The sequence below is a fragment of the Geotrypetes seraphini genome, chromosome 12 (genome assembly GCF_902459505.1).
Source record: "Geotrypetes seraphini chromosome 12, aGeoSer1.1, whole genome shotgun sequence".
Taxonomy (NCBI): Eukaryota; Metazoa; Chordata; class Amphibia; order Gymnophiona; family Dermophiidae; genus Geotrypetes; species Geotrypetes seraphini.
Window position 1 is genome coordinate 67653492 of NC_047095.1, and position 21701 is coordinate 67675192.

The 21701-nt window shown below is 45.4% G+C and overlaps 1 protein-coding gene across 3 annotated transcripts in view; it reads right to left on the bottom strand.

Moving 5' to 3' along the window:
- The window catches only part of LURAP1 (leucine rich adaptor protein 1), a 72024-nt gene that overhangs the window by 17678 nt on the left and 32645 nt on the right, over nt 1–21701 (bottom strand). For 2 of the 3 annotated variants that reach the window (XM_033917254.1, XM_033917255.1), the window contains exon 2: nt 4506–5233. In XM_033917254.1, the coding sequence (XP_033773145.1) occupies nt 4517–5233 (717 nt within the window). In that variant the 3' untranslated portion in view covers nt 4506–4516. Of the gene's footprint in view, nt 1–4021; nt 5234–21701 lie in introns of those variants that run through there. The other variant, XM_033917253.1, reaches the window with a different exon arrangement.

Genomic DNA, 21701 nt, shown 5'->3' on the forward strand with positions numbered 1-21701 from the left:
GGGCTCATTACACGTGGGTGTCCACAATGCGCAAGATTCTATATATATATGGCGCCTAAAAATATCACGTAGCCTTATTCTATAAACCGTGCTTAAAAGGTAGGCGCATTTTGCAGAAGACGCGTAGCAGCCAGCACCACGACTAACACGTAGGTACAACCGTTTATGACAACTAAAAGCTGGAGTAAATGCCCACGCCTAAATTCTGCGGAGATCAGGCATATTCTATTAAAAGTGCGTGTAATTTATAGGAACGCCCATGGCCCACCCATGCCCTTTTTTTACAGATCCACGCATTAATTTGCGCGCACTACTTTACAGAATGCACTTAGAACATTGTGTGCATAAATTCTACCGGTAATTAATAAGTGCATTTTAGAGGCTAATTATCAGCGTTGATTGCCTCATTGAACAATTAAGAGGCAATTTAGATATGCAGCCAAATTTTTATATACAATTTTAGTTGCCGTACACAGAATAGGTAGAAATTGCAACAAGGGGGGGTGTATTGGGGGCGTGGCCTAAGCAGGTCAAAATTTCACAAAGAAAATGCATGTGTACAAAGTGGGATGCTCTCTGGCACATCTAGATTTCTCAGAAGTGTTTGTTTCTGCCAGCCCTGGACAGGAAGGATTAAGGGAGATATTCTCTAATCCCTCATTGTTTATTTCATCCTCCAAATTGATAACTCCTGAAGACTGTAGCTTAGCAGCATTCACGTATGTAGGTTTACAAAATTGCTGACATACATATGTAAATGCCAACTCTAACACATGAATGGTTCGAAATACCAAGTAAGCTGATGACTTTTTCTATTGACCTTTTATTCGTCTATATTTGTTAATTGGCTGCCCTCAATGCACATAAGAACATAAGAACTGATGTACTGGGACAGACAGAAGGTCCATCAAGCCCAGTATCCTGTTTGCAACAGTGGCCAACCCAGGTCCCAAGTCCCTAGCTAGATCCCAAGTAGTAAAACAGATTCTATGCTGCTTATCCTAGGAAAAAGCAGTGGATTTCTCCAAGCCATCTCAATAATGGCCTATTGGCTTCTCTTTTAGGAAGTTATCCAAGCCTTTTTTTAAACCCTGCTAAGCTAACTGATTTCACCACAGTCTCCAGCAACAAATTACAGAGTTTAATTGCACGTTGTATACATGCCGGAAATGCACATGCATCTCAGAAAAGAATGTCCTAACCTGGATATTTCTACATTCCAAGAGAAATTCTATAAATGATGCAGAAAAATCAGTGCAGAACACTAGTCTTTAAACAGTGCTCTGGACGGAACACCAAACATAGTAACATAACATAGTAGATGACGGCAGATAAAGACCCAAATGGTCCATCCAGTCTGCCCAACCTGATTCAATTTAAATTTTTTTATTTTTTCTTCTTAGCTATTTCTGGGCAAGATTCAAAAGCTCTGCTTGGGTTCCAACTGCCGAAATCTCAGTTAACACTTACTCCAGCCCATCTACACCCTCCCAGCCATTGAAGCCCTCCCCAGCCCATCCTCCACCAAACTGCATATGCAGACACAGACTGCCCAGTACTGGCCTTAGTTCAATATTTAATATTATTTTCTGATTCTAAATCCTCTGTGTTCATCCCTCGAAAAATGCTTAGAAGTGACTCCTACATCAAAAGTTGGGAGCCAGTATTTATGCCAGCTGAAATCTAGCATTTGTGCATGGAAATGGAGCTATTCCATACCCCAGGGGTGGGTCCCCGGAGGGCCAGAATCCAGTCGGGTTTTCAGGATTTCCCCAATAAATATGCATTGAAAGCAGTGCATGCAAATAGATCTCATGCATATTCACTGGGGAAATCCTGAAAACCCGACTGGATTACGGCCCTCGAGGACTGGAGTTGCCCACCCCTGCCATAACCCCATGCACAACTTTTCAGAACACTCCTAAGAACATAAGTATTGCCGCTGCTGGGTCAGACGAGTGGTACATCATGCCCAGCAGTCCGCTCACGTGGTGGCCCTCTGGTCAAAGACCAGCGCCCAACTGAGACTAGCCTTACCTGCTTACGTCCGTATTCAGCAGGAACTTATCTAGCTTTGCCTTGAATCCCTGGAGGGTGTTTTCCCCTATGACAGACTCCGGAAGAACCCTTCCCCTGGCCACACCCTCTTTTGAGTTGCACGCTAGGGTATACAGATATCTGCAGTAACAGAATAGCATGCCCAAATCTCAATCATTGTCAATTAACTGCAATAGCTGGATTGTTGCTATCAATTAATTGCTAGTTAATAGCTTGTAAGCTACTTAGAATACATGCACATCAAATCCGTGCTCAATTTTCGGTGCTGAAATCACAGTGCCATATATAGAACGTGGGGGTCTGTGCAAAATTGAACTCCATGTCTATTAAAATGAAGAGCGATATGGAAAGCAGATGAGGAGTCACCTACAAGTCCAGGAAATTTAGTGAGGGGCAAATGAGCCATCAATTAAACGGAAGAAGGAACACTGCACTGAGGAAGCTGCCATGGAAAAATCATGAGGAGGGGGCGTGTCCACTGTCAGTGCTGCCCCCTATCAGATAGGAAAGACAATGTCTAGTGCCCCCACTGGGGCCTAAAAGTATTACAAGCAGCTGCAGTACTTCTGGAAAGGTGATATGTATCCCTACAAGCAAAAACAAGATGACAATATATATATATACACACACATTTCTTTTGTATAAATATATATATTAAATTCCAAACACTGGCACTCCCAAGTCAATAAGCAAAAAATACAGTCTTCAAAATATATTATTTTCCTCATCACCCATATACAAAGGGTGCACATAAGCAGAGTTAGTCTACAAATATATTAATATTTAGCAAGCATAATGGAAAGCCATCCTGCATCTGATTCCTTTGCAGTTTGCCACACTCCACTCCACTTTCCTTTAGGAATTAGTGCTAGGACAGATTTCTGTCTTAAGAGGAAGGTCCTTCGCAAAGATTCCTGATTGCTATTGTTCCCAAATACATTGCCACCAGGACAGAAACGGATAGCATGAGGTGAGAAGATTTTGGCAATCTTCTCCAAGTGGCATATTTCTTAGCAACAGCAGGTGAGATACATAAACACATTATCTCCAATACTGGTACCATAGTTAGAAAAATGCAGGTGAATTAGGAGAGTGCCTGAACTGTCCGGAGTTCAAATCCTGTCGTGCTACTGACTCTCTATGTGACCTTAAACAAGTCCCTTCGTCACTCTTTGGCTTAATTCCAATCCAAGTGTCATGTGTGACTCTGTCTGAAAGAGAAGAAGCTAGTTTCGCTCTAGGTATCTCTCTTTACCAGCCCTTGTTCCATTCTTTCTCCTATGTGGCATACATCACATATATCAACCACCAAAGCCACTGAAAAGATTTCCCATTCACAAAGTGGCTGATGCATGTTTCAAAGTACAATAATTGAAAAGGGGAAAGAATTTTGGAATTGGTTTAAGCCTTTTTCAGTAGTAGCACAAGTCAGTAACATTCATAGAAGCATGATGGCAGATAAAGGCCAAATGGCCCATCCGCAGCATCCACTATCTCCTCCTCTCCCTATTGGCTAAAGCTCTTAACATTTGCATCTCCTCTTCCTATAGGCTAAGGCTCTTAACACTTGCATTGTGAGGTCATAGAGTTTTATGGTTATAGAAACATGATGGCAGATAAAGGCCAAATGGCCCATCCACAGCATCCACTATCTCCTCCTCTCCCTATTGGCTAAGGCTCTTCACATTTGCATCTCCTCTTCCTATAGGCTAAGGCTCTTAACACTTGCATTGTGAGGTCATAGAGCTTTATGGTTATAGAAACATGATGGCAGATAAAGGCCAAATGGCCCATCCGCAGCATCCACTATCTCCTCCTCTCCCTATTGGCTAAGGCTCTTAACATTTGCATCTCCTCTTCCTATAGGCTAAGGCTCTTAACACTTGCATTGTGAGGTCATAGAGCTTTATGGTTATAGAAACATGATGGCAGATAAAGGCCAAATGGCCCATCTTCGGTGCCCATCGGCAGCATCCACTATCTCCTCCTCTCCCTAAGAGATCCCCATGTGCCTGTCCCATGCTTTCTTGAATTCAGACAGTGTCTTCCACCACCTTTACTGGGAGACTATTCCACACATCTACCCAGGCGCACTAGGTTTACCATGGAGGGTTGAATGACTTGCCCAAGATCACAAGGAGCAACAGTGGGATTTGAACTCTGGTTTACCTGGTTTTCAGCCCATTGCACTACCTTCTGCATTCGGCATCAATTTGTATAAAAGTGCTAAAAATGTATATTACTCGTATTTGCCCAATTCCATTTGGCTAACAAAATAAGCCTGTTTGGCGCTCTTCATCAACTGTAAGTACGTTCACTGTAACCAACTTGAGAGAGCTGCAATCTTACAAGCACACAAGCAGCAAAGATGGACTTCAAACACTGCACGGAGGGTTTGATACAGCATCACTCAGGTCACACCCAAGAATAAGCCAGTGCAGGGACACCTGGTCAACAGTTACAAGAAAGTCACATCATCCTGAGACTGAACCCAGCGCCAATGGGTATCATATTCCAGATGAATTTGGTTATTCAGTTTATATTGGTCGGACTCCACTTTGCTGCTCTTGTGCGAAGCCACTTTATGGCTGTCCTCATTCTGCTTTTCCACTGTGGACAATTTGTCTTCTGGTGTTTGCTTGCCCAAGAAACCGTTAGCCACAGGAGATGGCTCTGGGCGCTGCTGCTCGATGACTCTGGTGCTCTCTGCGGCTTCCTGGTCTACAATGGGCATGGTCAAGCTGGACTCTGCTCGAAGGTAGTCCTCAGGCACTTTGCCTTTTCCTTGCTCCATCTTGGAGAACGGAGTGATTGACCTAGAGAAGGCTGCTCTGTCTTGCTCAGCTTTGGCCGCAGAAAGGCCCTGATGAGTAGAAGCAGCCATTATCGACTCAGAAGTGCTCTGGCAGTATTCATCCATTTCGTCGGCAAGAGTGTCCAAGTAGCTCCCAATAGAGATGCTGTCCAGTTTGTCGTTGGGATCCTGAAAACTATTCCAGCTCCCTCGCCTGGAAGTCTCCTGACTTTCGATCAGGCTATACTGGCTGCTGGTCAGGCTACTGCAGCGACTGGTCAGAGTTCCTTTCTCCTCGAGAAGCCATTTCACTGCCTCGATGCCTTCATTGATGGTCACCAGTTGATGCAGGATCTTCACATCTATAGCTCTGAGGTAGGCCTGCCGAGACAAAACACAGGTACAGAGTGAAAAAGAGCTGCTTCCTTTTGAGAAAACTGTGATTCCCCCCCACCCCATCTAGGACATTATTTAGTTTAAAACTTTTATATTCTTCTTTCCTGGGGAATAATTACTTTGCTAGTTTTCATTTTTTAATAATTAATCCAATGAAAATACTGTAAACCAAATTTTTACTAAAATTGCCAGGTGTAGAAGGGCATTTTCAATATGGATGTCTAAATCTAAATTTAGATGTTTCAGAAGTTCGCCCAAAAAACGGGTAGAGAAAAATGGTCATTTTTGAAACTACAAAAGGTCCATTACCCCCCACACACACACACACAAATGATCATTTCTAGAGGTGCGTCTATCTTTTTTGACCATTTTTGAAAACAAACACATCCAAAAGAAAAATGCACAGATCACCATTGGGATGTAGGAGGGGTCAGCCACACAGACATCCCAGCAGAGCAATGGCGCACCTTAGAGGGGGTGCTGCAGTGAATGTCACCTAAAGGTCCCAAGTGCACATCTCGCCATAACCCCCTTATATTGTATAGTGAGCCTTTCAAAACCTACCTAAAACTTACTGGACCCAACTGTACGCCATACCAATAGCCCTTATGCCTGCAGGTGGCACCTACAAACTACCACTGCTACTACTTATCATTTCTACGTTAAACATGCAAGAGACAATACCTTCTCAAAAGAGCTTATAATCTAATTAAAACAAACAGAACAAAGAGGGGTTTGGGCAGGGCCGGATTGAAGGGTAGGCCAAGTAGGTATGGGCCTAGGGCCTGAAATGGTCAGGGGGGGGCCCGTCGGTGTGGTGCTTTAGGGCCTCACCTTTGCTGGATTCGCTAGCAGCAGCATCGTTGCCCCGGGCCTCCCGACCCTCCTATCTCTCCCTCCCATGCTAACCCAGCCGACCCTCCCACCGCGAAATGACCGACCGACAGCAGCATCGGCAGCCGCAACACTCTAAACAAACTGCTTCGCGGCTTTCTCCTGCCGGTGATTCCCTCTGCTGTGCCACTGTCAATGACACAGCAGAGGGAATCACCAGCAGAAGAAACCCGCGAAGCAGCCTGTTTAGAGTGCCACTGCTGGAGGGAGGTTTGTTGGTCGGTTGTCTCACAGTGGAAGAGTCAGTGGGGTTCGCATGGGAGATTAAGATAGAAGGGTCAGCAGGGGTTCGGCAGGGGGGGGGGGGGAGAGAAGCGGTCTGCCCCGGGTGCTCCAAGGCTTGGCGCCATTACTTTCTTCGGGCAGCAACAGCGTTTACAATTCGCTGCTGTTGCTGGCTTCAGGCCTTCCTCTCTGCCAGGTCCTGCCTACTCCCTGTGTCCATGAAGGCAGGACCTGATAGAGAAGAAGGCCTGAAGCCGACAACAGCAGTGAAATTGTGAATGCTGCTGCTGCCCGAAGAAGTTCATGACACTAGGCCTTGGCTGACAGAAGGAGGAAAGGGAGCAGAGGGGGAGAGAATTGTTGCACTCAACTGGATGGAGAAAGAGAGGGAGAAGGAAGATGAGGGAGGGAATGGAAGAGATGCCAGGGCATGGAGGGAAGAGAAGGAGTACGAGATGCCAGGGCATGGAGGGAAGGAGGAAGGTATGCCAGACCAAGGGAAAAGGAAGGGAGAAAGGAAGGAGGAGATGCCAGAGCATGGAGCGGGAGGAAAAATGGAAGAAAATGAAAGGAGAGAGATACTAGGGAATCAGGGAAGGGAAGATGCTAGACCGTGGGTTGGGAAGGAAAGAAAGGAGAAAAGAGAGATGTCAGAGCATAGGGGAGGGGGTGGTGACAGAGAGAGAAAAATGGAGAGGTGGCAGAGAAGAAATCAATCACGTACAAAGGAGAGAAGAGGCACAGGATAGACAGTTTATGGAAGGAGCATAGAAAAATGGAAGATGCCATATGGAACGGGGAGAGGGCGGACTGGATGGAAGGGGCAGAGAGAGAGGGCAGACAGTGGATGGAAGGAGCAAAGAGAGAGAGAGAGGGAGGGCAGACAGTGGATGGAAGAGGGAGAGAGAGGGCAGACAGTGGATGGAAGGGGCTGATGCTGCATGGAAGACAGAGAGAGGACAGATGCTGGCTAGAAAGAAGAGAGTGATGACAAGATGATTAAAGCAGTATCAACTGAAGAAAAAAGTGGAAACGTAATCAAGTGTCCAAAAAAATCCTAAGATTAACAAATAATGTGGAACACTAATTGTTGCATATAATGTGCATTTAAAACAGAGGAGAAAAGACCTCAAAAAACCCCTGGACTGCAATCAAATAGATCGTAACCAATTGGGGTTGGTTTTCATCACAGGTCAAAAACCCCTGTATATAAATTATTTAAATAATATTTTATAATTTTTATGTGAATGAATTTTTTATAATTCTTATGTATATCAATATAAGATAATGATTAATTCTCAAAATCTCTCATAAGAAATGAGCATCAGGAAAACCAGCTTGGAAATATAATACTGTCCAAAAATATAGCTTTGTAGTGTCAGGCACTTATCTTAATAACCCAGGTTATTAAGAAACATAGAAACATGATGGCAGATAAAGGCCAAATGGCCCATCCGCAGTAACCGTTATCTCTTTCTCTCTCTGAGAGATCCCACCTGCCTATCCCAGGCCCTTTTCAATTGAGACAGTCTCTGTCTCCACCACCTCTTCTTGGAGACTATACCAGGCATCTACCACCCTTTCCATAAAAAAGTATTTCCTCAGATTACTCCAGAGCCTATCACCTCTTAACTTCATCCTATGCCTTCTCATCGCAGAGTTTTCTTTCAAATGAAAGAGACTCGACTCACGTAGGTATTTAAACGTCTCTATCATATCTCCCCTCTCCCACCTTTCCTCTAAAGCAGGGCTGCCCAAGTCCGGTCCTCGAGATCTACTGGCATGCCAGGTTTTCTGGATATCCATAATGAACATGCATGAGAGAGATTTGCATACCAAGAAGGCAGTGCAGGTAAATCTCTCTCATGCCTATTCATTGTGGATATCCAGAAAACCTGGCATGCCAGTAGATCTCGAGGACCGGACTTGGGCAACCCTGCTCTAAAGTATACAGATTGAGATCTTGTCCCCATACGCCTTATGATGAAGACCACGCACCATTTTAGTAGCCTTCCTCTGGACAGACTCCATCTTTTTTATATCTTTTTGAAGGTGAGGCCTCCAGAATTGTACACAATATTCTAAATGAGGTCTCACTAGAGCCTTATACAGGGGCATCAATACCTCCTTTTTCCTACTGGCCATACCTCTCCCTATCCATCCTAGCATCCTTCTAGCTTTCACTGTCACCTTTTTAAGCTGTTTGGCCACCTTAAGATCATCACATTCAATCCCACCCAAGTCCCGCTCTTCTGTCGTACACATAAGCTCTTCACTCCTTAATCTACAGCTTCAAACATAGAAGAGGGAGGTGACAGATGTGGTGAATAATTTGAGAGGGTCCAATAGTTCAACCAACTGCCAACAGGGCGACTTTATACGTGCTATTCTATAGGGGCACATGTACATGCTAAAGTATTAAGGGCAATGGGGTCTATACATGGGCATGGCTAGGGTTGCTAGATTTTATTATAGTAAAATCCGGACCCCTAAACTCAGCTCCAGGCCCACCCAGTTCCACCCATCCCTGCCCCATTACACCACAGTCCTGCCCTAGCCACGCCCCAGTTGCAGGAGAAAATCCGTGCATGCGTGGATGCTGCGTGACGTCATCGCGTGGCATCCACACATGCATGGATTTCCTCCCGCCCGACGCAATTTAAAGGGGGCTTTTCAAAACTTGGGCAAAGTGCCGGGTTCTGAAAAGCCGTCTGGACCCCAGGACATGTCCTCAAAAGGAGGACATGTCCGGGGAGATCCGGACATCTAATAACTGTAGACACGGCTCCTAGTTACACTCGTAGCTTATTAAGTTAACGAGCATTCCGGTTGCATTTAGTTACACCAGGTGCTGGTCTCACCGAGGGTGTCGAAACGTACGTTGCACCGGTTCCGGGTTAAGCTAGTGCTCTATAATAACAGCTTAGCACACATATTTGTATTTTTTACTGTATTATTGTATTTCGCCGATTGTCCAGCTCTTTTTAGTGTAAACCGCCTAGAACTTTTGGTTATGGCGCTATAAAAGAATAAAGTTATTATTATTATTATGTGCCATTATAAAATTGCTCCTTAAGTGACTGAAGGGGTGGAAGGAGAGGCCTTCTTAACCAGTGCTCATTTCAAGGCAACACTGGAAGCAACATATAAGAACATAAGAACTGCCATCTCCGGATCAGACCCACGGTCCATCGAGTCCGGCGATCCGCACACGCGGAGGCCCAGTCAGGTATACACCTGATGTAGTTTTAGTCACCCATATCCCTCTATGCCTCTCGTAAGGAGATGTGCATCTAATTTGCCTTTGAATCCTAGAACAGTGGATTCCTTAATAACCTCCTCTGGGAGAGCATTCCAGGTGTCCACCACTCGCTGCGTGAAGCAGAACTTCCTGACATTTGTCCTGGACTTGTCCCCCCTTAGCTTCAAACCACGTCCTCTTGTCCGTGTCACGTTGGACAATGTACCGTATTTGCCGGCGTATAAGACGACTTTTCAGTACCTTAAAATCCTCCCCAAAGTCGGGGGTCGTCTTATACGCCGGGTACTGTTTACATGCCCTTACTTTACATGCCCTAACATCTCCTTCCTTACTTCCTTACGGTACTTACGGTACTAGTAAACCTGCCGGGACATCAGCGGGGCCATGGCGGGACATCAGTGTGACAAGGGTGCCAGCTCCTTCATCCTGCGCAGCGGGAAGCAGCGGCGCTCTGGCCCCACCCCTTTTCTCTTTACTACGTCTCTCGCACATGCGGCCGTGTGTGGAGTCTAGCCCTTAAGGAAGTTGCGGGGGCGAACAGGAGGCTTTTGAAGGCTTTTAAAGGGAAACTGTCATGCCAGCAAACTTGCTAGGGACTTGCCCGGCACTTGCTCTCTCCCTCTATGTGTTATCTTCCTTCTATCATTGACAGTTTCAGTTTGGTTAACAGTTTAGAAAACAAATAGCATGGCAGCTCCCATGGGTTTATTGTTCTATTCAGCTTTAGTGAATTAATTAAAATTGTTGAAATAAATTCTGATGTTCTTTTAAGTTTTATTTGTTGTGCAGAAGGTGTGCGGAAGAAGGGGTAGTCTTATATGGCGAGTATATAACAAACTCTATATTTTAACTGTAAAAGTTGGGGGGGTCGTCTTATACGCCCAGTCGTCTTATACACTGGCAAATACGGTAAATAATTTAATTTCCTGCTCTATTTTATCGATGCCTTTCAGTATTTTGAACGTCTCGATCATGTCCCCTCGCAGCCTCCTCTTCTCAAGGGAGAACAGTCCCAGTTTCTTGAGCAGGGAGCCTCCAAGAACCGAGAGCCCAAATCCCAGGGAGGATGAAGACGTGGCTCAGAGGCCCAGCATCTGTCGAGACTGCTACTGATGGAGGTCACATGGAGATTCGTGTTGAATCGTTAGTGTAGAAGTTTCACGGTAGAGATATATTCCTGGAACAGCAGGACTGGGCTGAAAGACTTTGCTGAAATCAGAGTGAAGCTGTTCCCCTACGCTGGAGAACCTTCTCGAGCCTGAGAGGCCACGTGAGTCAGGACTCGGCCCTGACAGTCAGTGGACCCTCTAGCCTGGGAGGGGGGGGGAGGGGGTTATACAGAGACTAGCAGAAAGGGCTTGGCTTTCCCGTGGGAAGGTCAGCAAATATTCTCAGCATTCTCATAAACGGAATGAATGTTTCCTGGTTGAAATTCTGCTCAACGGATGTAAACACTGGTGCTCAGTGACCCTAGCAGAAAGTCTGTGAGTTATGAGATACACAGGAGCAGTAGGACAGACTGCAGCCTTTTCCAGGGATGGAGTTAGGCTTTTCTTGTCTGAGGCACTTCTTTGTACCAGGCTGCCCTCCCTCTCCCTCTCCCCCTCCCCCAGACCTCCAATTTCTCTCTACTCCAACACTTTCAAATACACCCTTCCCAGACCTCCACTTTCCCATCCTTCACACCCCCCAACCTCAAGCACACCTTTGATTTGATTCCCACAATCCTTCTGGCTCAAACCTTTGACTTTCACTCTCATAAGAACATAAGAATAGCCTTACTGGGTCCATCGAGCCCAGTAGCTCATTCGCACGGTGGCCAAAACCCAAGGAGTAGCAATATTCCATTCAGAATCCTAAAGAGTAACAAAAGATTCCGGAACCCCAAATAGTAGCAACATTCCATGCTGCCGATCCAGGGCAAGCAGTGGCTTCCCCCATGTCTTTCTCAATAACAGACTATGGACTTTTCCTCCAGGAACTTGTCCAAACCTTTCTTAAAATCAGCTACGCTATCCGCTCTTATCACATCCTCTGGCAACGCGTTCCAGAGCTTAACTATTCTCCGAGAGAAAAAAAATATTTCCTCCTATTGGTTTTAAAAGTATTTCCTTGTAACTTCATCGAGTGTCCCCCTAGTCTTTGTCATTTTTGACAGAGTGAAAAATCGATCTCCCTATCTGCTCCTTGTAGATCTGGCTTCAGTGTCATTAGAAAGGTAGTAAGTGAAGGGACTAAGTCGGTCCACATCGCCCCATTCGAACACCACTGCAGGCCTCCACATGAGAGGTGGTAGCCTGTGAACCTGTGCTCACAGACAATGGACTCCACACTTTTACCTTCTCACTATTGTGAGGTCAGCAGGACTGGAGGATCAAACTGAAGGTGAAAGAAGTGGGAATTAATTCAGCTCATAAATCCAGAGGGGAGGGATTAGAAGGTTTGTCAGGGAAGAGATGATGGGATTGGAGGTCCCTGGTAGGACTGGAGGTCAGTGTGGCTGTAAAGGGCAGGACTGTCCTTCAGAGTTTGTAGATTGATGTTTCCTCAACTAGCAGACGATGTACATTCACGCTAACACTTCTGAAGCTGCCTTACAAAGTACAGCTTGTGCTTAAGGACAGTGAATGTATTAAGGGGGCAACTCTGTAATGGTGCCTCTAGTTAGGTAGACTCATGCTGTGCCCCAAATGCCAGTGTTACAATGGGCAACAAGATGCCATTAAAACATACTAGGGTAAACCTGAACTGGCATGCCAATATTTAGGTTAAATTATTTACGCCAGGTGAACAGTAGGCATAACTGAGCATGCCTAAGGTTTGCCTAGGGCACTGGACATCTTGGGCCAGCCTTGCAAGCGATGAAATTAACAGCCTGCCAATTCTTAGCTATCACCTCTTGATATGGACCAATGGCCAGATCAATTTTTCTGACTGCCTTTATGCAACTGATGTCTACCCTACTGCTTCTGAATTCTGGTGGCCATACGACCACCTATTTCTAAAAAAAATGATGCCCGAGTCCATTTTGAGGATTGCCAGGTCAGCCACACTGAGGGGAGCTCTCACTAGGGCATTCGTAGAATCCAGAAATCAGACTTTCCCATTGGGCAAGACTTAAGAAGAACACGAGATGCTCAGCCCATGGGTTCATCTAGCCCAGTATCCCATTTCCAACAACAGCTGGTCCAGTTGGAAGTACCTGGCAAAGTCAAAAATGCCATAGAAACACTATCAGATGTTCCTATGCATTCCAAGTAGGCCAACAGAAGAGCACCTCGCCTTCGAAAAAGGACAGTCAAACAAAGAAAGGCAAAGGTGGTGTCTTTTCAACCAGTGATAAAGGTCTTTATTAAGCAAATAATAGTCCCAACACAGTATGCTGTCCCCTGAGGAAGGAGTCTTCATACGCCGAAACAGGGATCCTTGTTGGGCCTATTATTTGCTTAATAAAGACCTTTATCACTGGTTGAAGAGACACCACCCTTGCCTTCCTATGCATACCAAGCAATTCTTTGTTCAGTGAAACTAGGAGAGATTTGTGGAAAATTCCAGAAGTTAAAACTGCCAAGACATGCCGGTTTCGCTTTTCCTGTAGAAAAATGTACCAAGCAGCCCTGAGATGCTTATGACTTGCCAGCCTGCGCAATCCTGTAAACACCCTAAAAATGCAGATTCCCCAGAGCCAGTTTAGCTCTTCTCTCTGGATTACAGATTCAACAAGAAAACAAAGGTAACAATGCACCCAACACAAAGATGTCTAATCACTTCCAACTATTATCCCAGCGGTAAATTAATGCGAGAAAGTGTGAGAAAGGCATTTAACTCTAGATATGTTCCATGCGACATTCTTCCTAAATTGTGCTAGAACACAAATTGTGAGGCCCTGGGGCAGAAACATTTGTGGTAATGCATGCCCCCTCCCTTCTTCAGGCCAGAGCTTTCAGCGATACCTTTTCCCAAAACCGTGCAGCCTTTTCGGTGCCGGCACAGGGCCTTTTTCACACAACGAGGTGTGCATGCGTGGAACGGCCTCCTGGTGGAGGTGGTAGAGACAAAGAGTGCATCGGCATTCAAGGCCGCTTGGGACAAGTATGTTGGATCAATAAGGGAGAGGAGGGGATCGTGGATGACATGGTTAGGCAGACTATGAATTCAAAATATATATATATTGTGCTAGAACGTGAACTCGCAGGCCTAGAGCATGCGCACATGCTCAAGGCCAGCACAGAAGAGGAGGCCGACATGCCGGTGCTACATTAAAGTAAGAAGAGGGCTCTGGGGGACTTCAGGTCGCGGCGGGAGGGTGCCCGATCACGGCGGGGGGGGGGGTGCCCGATGGCAGCAGGGGGGGGGGTGCCGGATCGCGGGAGGGGGGGTGCCGGTTCGCGGGGGGGCGCTCACAAATCGAGGCGCGTTCGGTTTCCGAGGCGCTGATTTTGCGAATGTTTTGCTCGTCTTGCAAAACACTCGCAAACCGGTGCACTCGTAAACCGAGGTACCACTGTATAGTCAAACAGCTTCCCTAAGCTTAGGGTTACAAGATTTTACAGAACTACAATCCGGACATACCACATTCCACCCCCTCAATCTGTTCACTTGTCGGGGCGGCATCTGCGCATGCGCTGGTGGTCCTAGCTGGAAGCTTTTCAAAACCTGGATAAAGTGCTGGGTTTTGTAAAGCTGCCCGGACATGCCCTCTAAAAGGAGGACATAGAAACATAGAAGATGAAGGCAGATAAGGGACATAGCCCATCAGGTCTGCCCACTCTACTGACCCCCCCCCCCCCTCTACTGAGGACATGTCTGGGCAAATCTGGATATCTGGTAACCTTCAATGCCCTTGGATGTACACCATCCGGCCCCATCGCTTTGTCTACCTTTAGTCTAGCCATCTCAATCCACTAAAAATCGTTCAGGGTCTGCCACACTTCCATCCCTATTTGCGTTTGTCTTCTGTGGGAAGAAGAAATGCTAGAGCCAGCAGGAGTGGAGAAAGGAGTAACCACAGGAGAGGGGGGTGAGAGGGAGAGGAAGAAGAGATGTTGGAACCAGCAGGAGTGGGAAAGGGAGAGAGACTGTTATAATTGCAGTGGGAGATGGATAGACCTGGGGGGCAGGGGGAGGGGGAAAACTACATTTGGCCACTGGAATTACTATAAATTTGGAAAAAGTTTATGACTATTGGAAAAGGAAGAACCTAAAATCTTTCATCTTCTAAATAAGAACTATATTTTGAAAACTGTTAACATTGGTAGTTTGACAAATATATACAGTGTTACACAGGAACATGATGGCAGATAAAGGCCAAATGGCCCATCCAGTCTGCCCATCCGCAGTAACCATTATCTCTTTCTCTCTCTGAGAGATCCCACGTGTCTATCCCAGGCTCTTTTGAATTGAGACAGTCTCTGTCTTCACTACCTCTTCCGGGAGACTGTTCCACGCATCTACCACCCTTTCCGTAAAAAAGTATTTCCTCAGATTACTCCGGAGCCTACCACCTCTTAACTTCATCCTATGCCCTCTCATTGCAGAGTTTCCTTTCAAATGAAAGAGACTCGACTCATGCACATTTACATTACGTAGGTATTTAAACATCTCTATTATATCTCCCCTCTCCCGCCTTTCCTCCAAAGTATACAGAGTGAGATCTTTGTCTGTCCCCATACACCTTATGACGAAGACTACACACCATTTCAGTAGCCTTCCTCTGGACTGACTCCATCCTTTTTATATCTTTTTGAAGGTTTGGAATCCATAATTGTACACAATATTCTAAATGAGGTCTCACCAAAGTCTTATACAGGGGCATCAATACCTCCTTTTTCCTACTGGCCAGACCTCTCCCTATCCATCCTAGCATCCTTCTAGCTTTCGCCGTCACCTTTTCAACCTGTTAAATGTTACTAAAGGCTGACTCACATGAAGTCATATAGAGAGAATTCTGCTCACAACCAATCAATCTTTGAAAGGAGCTTTGGTTAGATGTACCTTCAGCTTCTAAAATGGCCTGATTTTACAATTATAAAAAAATGTAAAATGCAAAGAGAAAAAAGACAATTTAGGAATAAAAGCGTGAGCTGCTCCTTCTCCAGCAAATTCAGTGCTAAGGAATTACAGCCTGATGTGAAGGCTTCTCCCAGTGGCCTGTCTTCAATACCTAGCAACAGCTTAAGCTAAACACAGTCTGTGACCAGCCTCGATCCCCGGTGCTCTCATCACCAAAGGACGCTCCCAAGCAGAGCAGCGTTTGCATGGGGTTATATTATCATCTGCTGTCTGCGGTCTTTTCCACAAGGTTATTTTTAAGTGTCTCCAATTCCCCTTCTCCTTCCTCTTGGATTTGCAAAGAAAGCCCAAAAAGCTGGCCCTGCTATTGGTCAGGGAGAAGCGGTTAATTATAGACTTGTACATGCTTCTCAGGTGCTCTGCCACGGTCTACAAACCTGGACGGACTTTGTCCACGGCAGCCTCGAGCACCCGCAAAATGGAAATTAAAGCAGTCTGCAACGTCGAAATTCAGACAGACCAGAGGAAAGTAGGGAGCAAAACCTATGAGCTCCCTCTAGCTCAGTCATAAAAATCTTTTTGGGGGTTTTAATTGCTGCTCACATAAAAGAGATCACAGCCTGGAAAGATTCTGGAGGATTCTCCTGCACGCATGGATGGTTTCCTGTTGCTTTCCCCTAGTCATCTTTACCCCTTAGCTAAGGCCAGATACGCATTTACTTAGCACAACTGGATGGATAGCCAAATGTGGGATTTGAACTCCGATCGCGGGCACAGTAGGCAAGGGACTCGCTGACTGCACCAAAAAGAACACCTAGAAATCCCACAATATAGGTTCATGCAGAAGAGTACCCCACTCGACTCACCGAGTATCCAAGATCTTAAAGCATCTGGTCTCCTTGTGACTGAGAAATGGAGATCACGTCAGGCAATCTGATTCATACTTTAGTTTTCTGGATGAAGAGGAAATCCAGACAACATCCTTAGTCCTGTTGTCCCCTCAGAGGGCCTGGTGCACTGAAGTTGGTTTTTTTTTCCCCATTGTCTGACTATAGAAAAAATGTTTAAGATGTAGGGCCCTAGAGTTTGGCCAGTGGGAATCCCTTTCTTTGCTTTCCTAAAGAAAATTCCTCACTGTTATGTCTGATTTTAAGAAAGGTTTGGACAAATTCCTGGAGGAAAAGTCCATAGTCTGTTATTGAGAAAGACATGAGGGAAGCCACTGCTTGCCCTGGATTGGTAGCAAGGAATGTTGCTACTCTTTGGGGTTCCGGAATCTTTTGTTACTCTTTAAGATTCTGAATGGAATGTTGCTACTCTTTGGGGTTCCGGAATCTTTTGTTACTCTTTAAGATTCTGAATGGAATGTTGCTACTCTTTGGGGTTCCAGAATCTTTTGTTACTCTTTAAGATTCTGAATGGAATGTTGCTACTCTTTGGGGTTCCGGAATCTTTTGTTACTCTTTAAGATTCTGAATGGAATGTTGCTACTCTTTGGGGTTCCGGAATCTTTTGTTACTCTTTAAGATTCTGAATGGAATGTTGCTACTCTTTAGGGTTCCAGAATCTTTTGTTACTCTTTAGGATTCTGAATGGAATGTTGCTACTCTTTGGGGTTCCGGAATCTTTTGTTACTCTTTAGGATTCTGAATGGAATGTTGCTACTCTTTAGGGTTCCGGAATCTTTTGTAACTCTTTAGGATTCTGAATGGAATGTTGCTCTCATTAGGGTTCAGGAATCTTGCCATTCTTTGAGATGCTGGAATGTTGCTACTCTTTGGGTTTTGGCCAGGTACTAGTAACGGGCTACTGGGCTTGACAGACCATTAGTCTGACCCAGTACAGCTATTCTTATGTTCCTATTACAGCCAACAGTGTTAACAATTCAGAAGGGAGAGACCTGCACTTTACTGGTGACTAAAACATTCGAAAACCCTGCCTGCCAGCACATTCCTGCTCACATGATGCAGCGTCTGCTAACCAAGCGAAGATGTTGTTATCTGTAGAGCAACTCCCTGAAACCCACCATATAGGAGTCAGCAGTTCCTTAAACCCAGCCCACAAAAGACTCATCTGCCCACAGAACAATCCACAGGGTTTGTAGAGACTCAATCACTGCCACAGTGTAAACACACGAGAAAATGTTAAAAATGTAACATCTCACAGCAAGAGTATCTTTAGCATCAGATGCATGAGGGATCAGGTCCCAAATCTCAGTGCAATTCACTTAATCCCCCCATTGCCCCAGGTACATTAGATAGTTTGTGAGCCCACCAGGACAGACAGGGAAAAATGCTTGAGTACCTGAATAAATTCACATAAACCATTCTGAGCTCCCCTAGGAGAATGGTACAGAAACTTGAGTAAATAAATAAATGAGAGAGTGAATGAGAGGAGAGGGAAAGAAGAAAAGGAGGGGCTTGGGAAAGGGGAGCAGCAGAGAATATTATATCTTTTCAAATTCAAAGCATCCCCTATACACTAATAACCCCCCCCCCCCCTTCTCCCACACACACACAGCTCAGCCCGTGCTAGTGGCCTTTGCGTTAGCCTTCCGGGAGAGTGGGAATAAGAAAGATCAATATCATTGAAATAGAATGTTGGGCATGATAAAGAAAGGAATCTCGAGTAGATCGGAGAAAGTTATAATGCCGCTTTATAGGGCAATGGTCAGACCACACTTGGAATACTGCGTCCAACATTGGTCTCCCTACCTAAAGAAGGATATAAAACTGCTGGAGAGGGTGCAGAGACGAGAAACTAAACTAGTGAAGGGTATGGAGAAACTGGAATACGAGGACAGACTTATAACACTAGGATTATTCTCCCTTGAGAAAAGGAGACTGCGTGGGGATATGATCGAGACCTTCAAAATACTGAAAGGAATCGACAAAATAGAGCAGAGAAGATTATTTACATTGTCCAATTTGACACGGACTAGAGGACATGTAATGAAGCTAAGGGGGGACAGGTTCAGGACTAATGTCAGGAAGTTCTGCTTCACTCAGAGAGTGGTTGACACCTGGAATGCCCTCCCAGAGGAGATTATTGCGGAATCGACCGTCCTAGGCTTCAAGAGCAAACTAGATGCATATCTCCTTAAGAGAGGCATATAAGGATATGGTGGACTATAAAATAACCAAATATATGTGGGAATTCAATCGTATAAATCAAACTATATAACAAAAAAACGTATTGATAACACTGTTATCGATAGCATGGGCCCATTCATACCACATTAACACAGAACACTCATTAACATCATCACACCATCAATATAAGAAATTATAAGACAACGGAGAAAAATAAACCTCAAGTGTGAGAGGCCGGGACTACACAAGTACCCGAGTCTACTCACATCATCACTGGTTTATAAAAAAACTCCGTGTACATTTAAATCAATACTTTTTCAATCACACTCAATAATTTCTTAGGAGTTTTCAAAGAATTTTTTCAAAAGTGTTTCAGAGTAATGTGTAAAGACATATTCATGGCATGAACCAGATCCCAGGCTAATCATAAACAGTACGAGGGCTACAGCTCAACTAAACAGGTGTGTGCAATTGTTGAGGCATGGAATTATGGAACACAAGAGTGAGAACAAGCAACAACTCATCTGGAAAAACGGAGTATATCAAAGCGATTCTCAGTCCTTCATCCCGACAGAAAAGTCCTTCTGTTTCGCCTAAAAGGCTACTTCAGGGGGGAAATCCAATGTCCAAAAAATCCTGCTTCTTCCAACGCCACCGATATAATGCTGGCTCCTCTCAAGATAGTACTCTTGAGAGGAGCCAGCATTATATCGGTGGCGTTGGAAGAAGCAGGATTTTTTGGACATTGGATTTCCCCCCTGAAGTAGCCTTTTAGGCGAAACAGAAGGACTTTTCTGTCGGGATGAAGGACTGAGAATCGTTTTGATATACTCCGTTTTTCCAGATGAGTTGTTGCTTGTTCTCACTCTTGTGTTCCATAATTCCATGCCTCAACAATTGCACACACCTGTTTAGTTGAGCTGTAGCCCTCGTACTGTTTATGATTAGCCTGGGATCTGGTTCATGCCATGAATATGTCTTTACACATTACTCTGAAACACTTTTGAAAAAATTCTTTGAAAACTCCTAAGAAATTATTGAGTGTGATTGAAAAAGTATTGATTTAAATGTACACGGAGTTTTTTTATAAACCAGTGATGATGTGAGTAGACTCGGGTACTTGTGTAGTCCCGGCCTCTCACACTTGAGGTTTATTTTTCTCCGTTGTCTTATAATTTCTTATATTGATGGTGTGATGATGTTAATGAGTGTTCTGTGTTAATGTGGTATGAATGGGCCCATGCTATCGATAACAGGACTATAAAATAAGCCAGGTGTATACCTGGCAGGGCCTCCGCGTGTGCGGATCGCCGGACTTGATGGACCGAGGGTCTGATCCGGAGATGGCGCTTATTATGTTCTTATGTTAAGAACATAAGAAGAACAAAGAATACTGCACACCATAGGAAGGGGGAAAGGAGGGAGTCAACGTGTTTTGTTTTTTTTAATGAAATGTGGGTGATCAAAGGAATCAAATGTAAACCTTGCAGGAGCTGAGTAGAGGCAGAGAACAGTACGGAGGACAGGAGGGGAAGAGAAACAGGCTTGCAAGGTTAAGAGAGATGAAGAGAGATGGTGGGAGTAAAAGGATGGCATGCAGAGAGTTGGGAGTGGCTAGGAAAAGAGGTGCTCTGGAGGTGGGAAGTATTTAAGTATTTATTCATTCCTTTTATTTGGCTTTTTTAATTCACCTATAATGCTAGGAAGCAAAACACAAGAAAATGTGCACAGTAACGATATCGGGGCTGCCGGGCAATTGCGCTTATTTAATTCTCAGAATCTGTGCGATGACCGGGGAAAAGAAGGGGGAGGATCTATGGGCCCACATTTCAGAGCTCTTAAACACCCTGTGGCTGGACATGACTACACAAGGCACAAACAAGGAAGGGGAGCAAGAACTGCTTCCAGAGCACTGGCTTCTCCGCTTGATGGTGATGGTGGGCGGGAAGAGGGTGAGGGGATCGTGTCAGCAGGCGAATTGCTTCGGTCGAATGCTGGCACTGCCCCTGGTTACAGTGTTTAGAAGAGCCAGCCTCCCTCTCCAGATGAATAATCCCTCCCATGTTCCTCGTGGGCCGGTGCCCGGAACTTGATGCTAGTGCTGGTGTTAATCTGCGCAGAATGTTCAGAGGGAAACAACCCCCCCCCCCCACCAAGGATTAACGCAAGTGGAGGGGCATAATCAAAACAAACGTCTAAGTCCGATTCGGACGTATGGGCTAGACGCTCAAAGTCGGCAGTGGGAAAATGCCCAATTTTTAAAAATACGTCTAGAACAGGGGTGCCCAATAGGTCGATCGCGATCGACCGGTAGCTCGCCAAGGCAAAGTGAGTCGATCTATCGGGCCGATCAATCTTCCTCTCCCCGACGTCAATTCTGCCGTCGGAGAGGAAGTTCGGGCCAGCCAATCACTGGCTGGGCGGAACTTCCTCTCCGACAGCAGAATTGATGTCGGGGAGAGGAAGATTGATCGGCCCGAAGCAGAGACAGCGTGGGGCGGCGTCGGCGTCGGGGCCTGTTATCCATTGGTGGCATTTGGGTCCTGTTCCCCGATGGCAGCGGCAGTGGTTTGGGGAAGGGCAGGGAGAAAGAAAGAAAGGGGGCAGGCAGAGAGACAGAAGGAAAGAAGAGAAACAGAAAAAAAGAAAGGGGGCATGAAGAGAGAAAGAAAGAAATGGTCAGGGAGAGAGGAAGAAAAAGTTGGGGAGGGAATGAGGTGTGGAGAAGAGGAAGCATACAGGCTGAAAGAAAGATTGGATGCACAGTCAGAAGAAGAAAGTGCAACCAGAGACTCATGAAATCACCAGGCAAGGTAGGAAAAATGATTTTATTTTAAATTTAGTGATCAAAATGTGTCTGAATTTATATCTGCTGTCTATATTTTACAATATGGTCCCCTTTTACTAAACTGCAATAGTGGTTTTTAGCGCAGGAAGCCTATGAGCGTCGAGAGCAGCGCTGGGCATT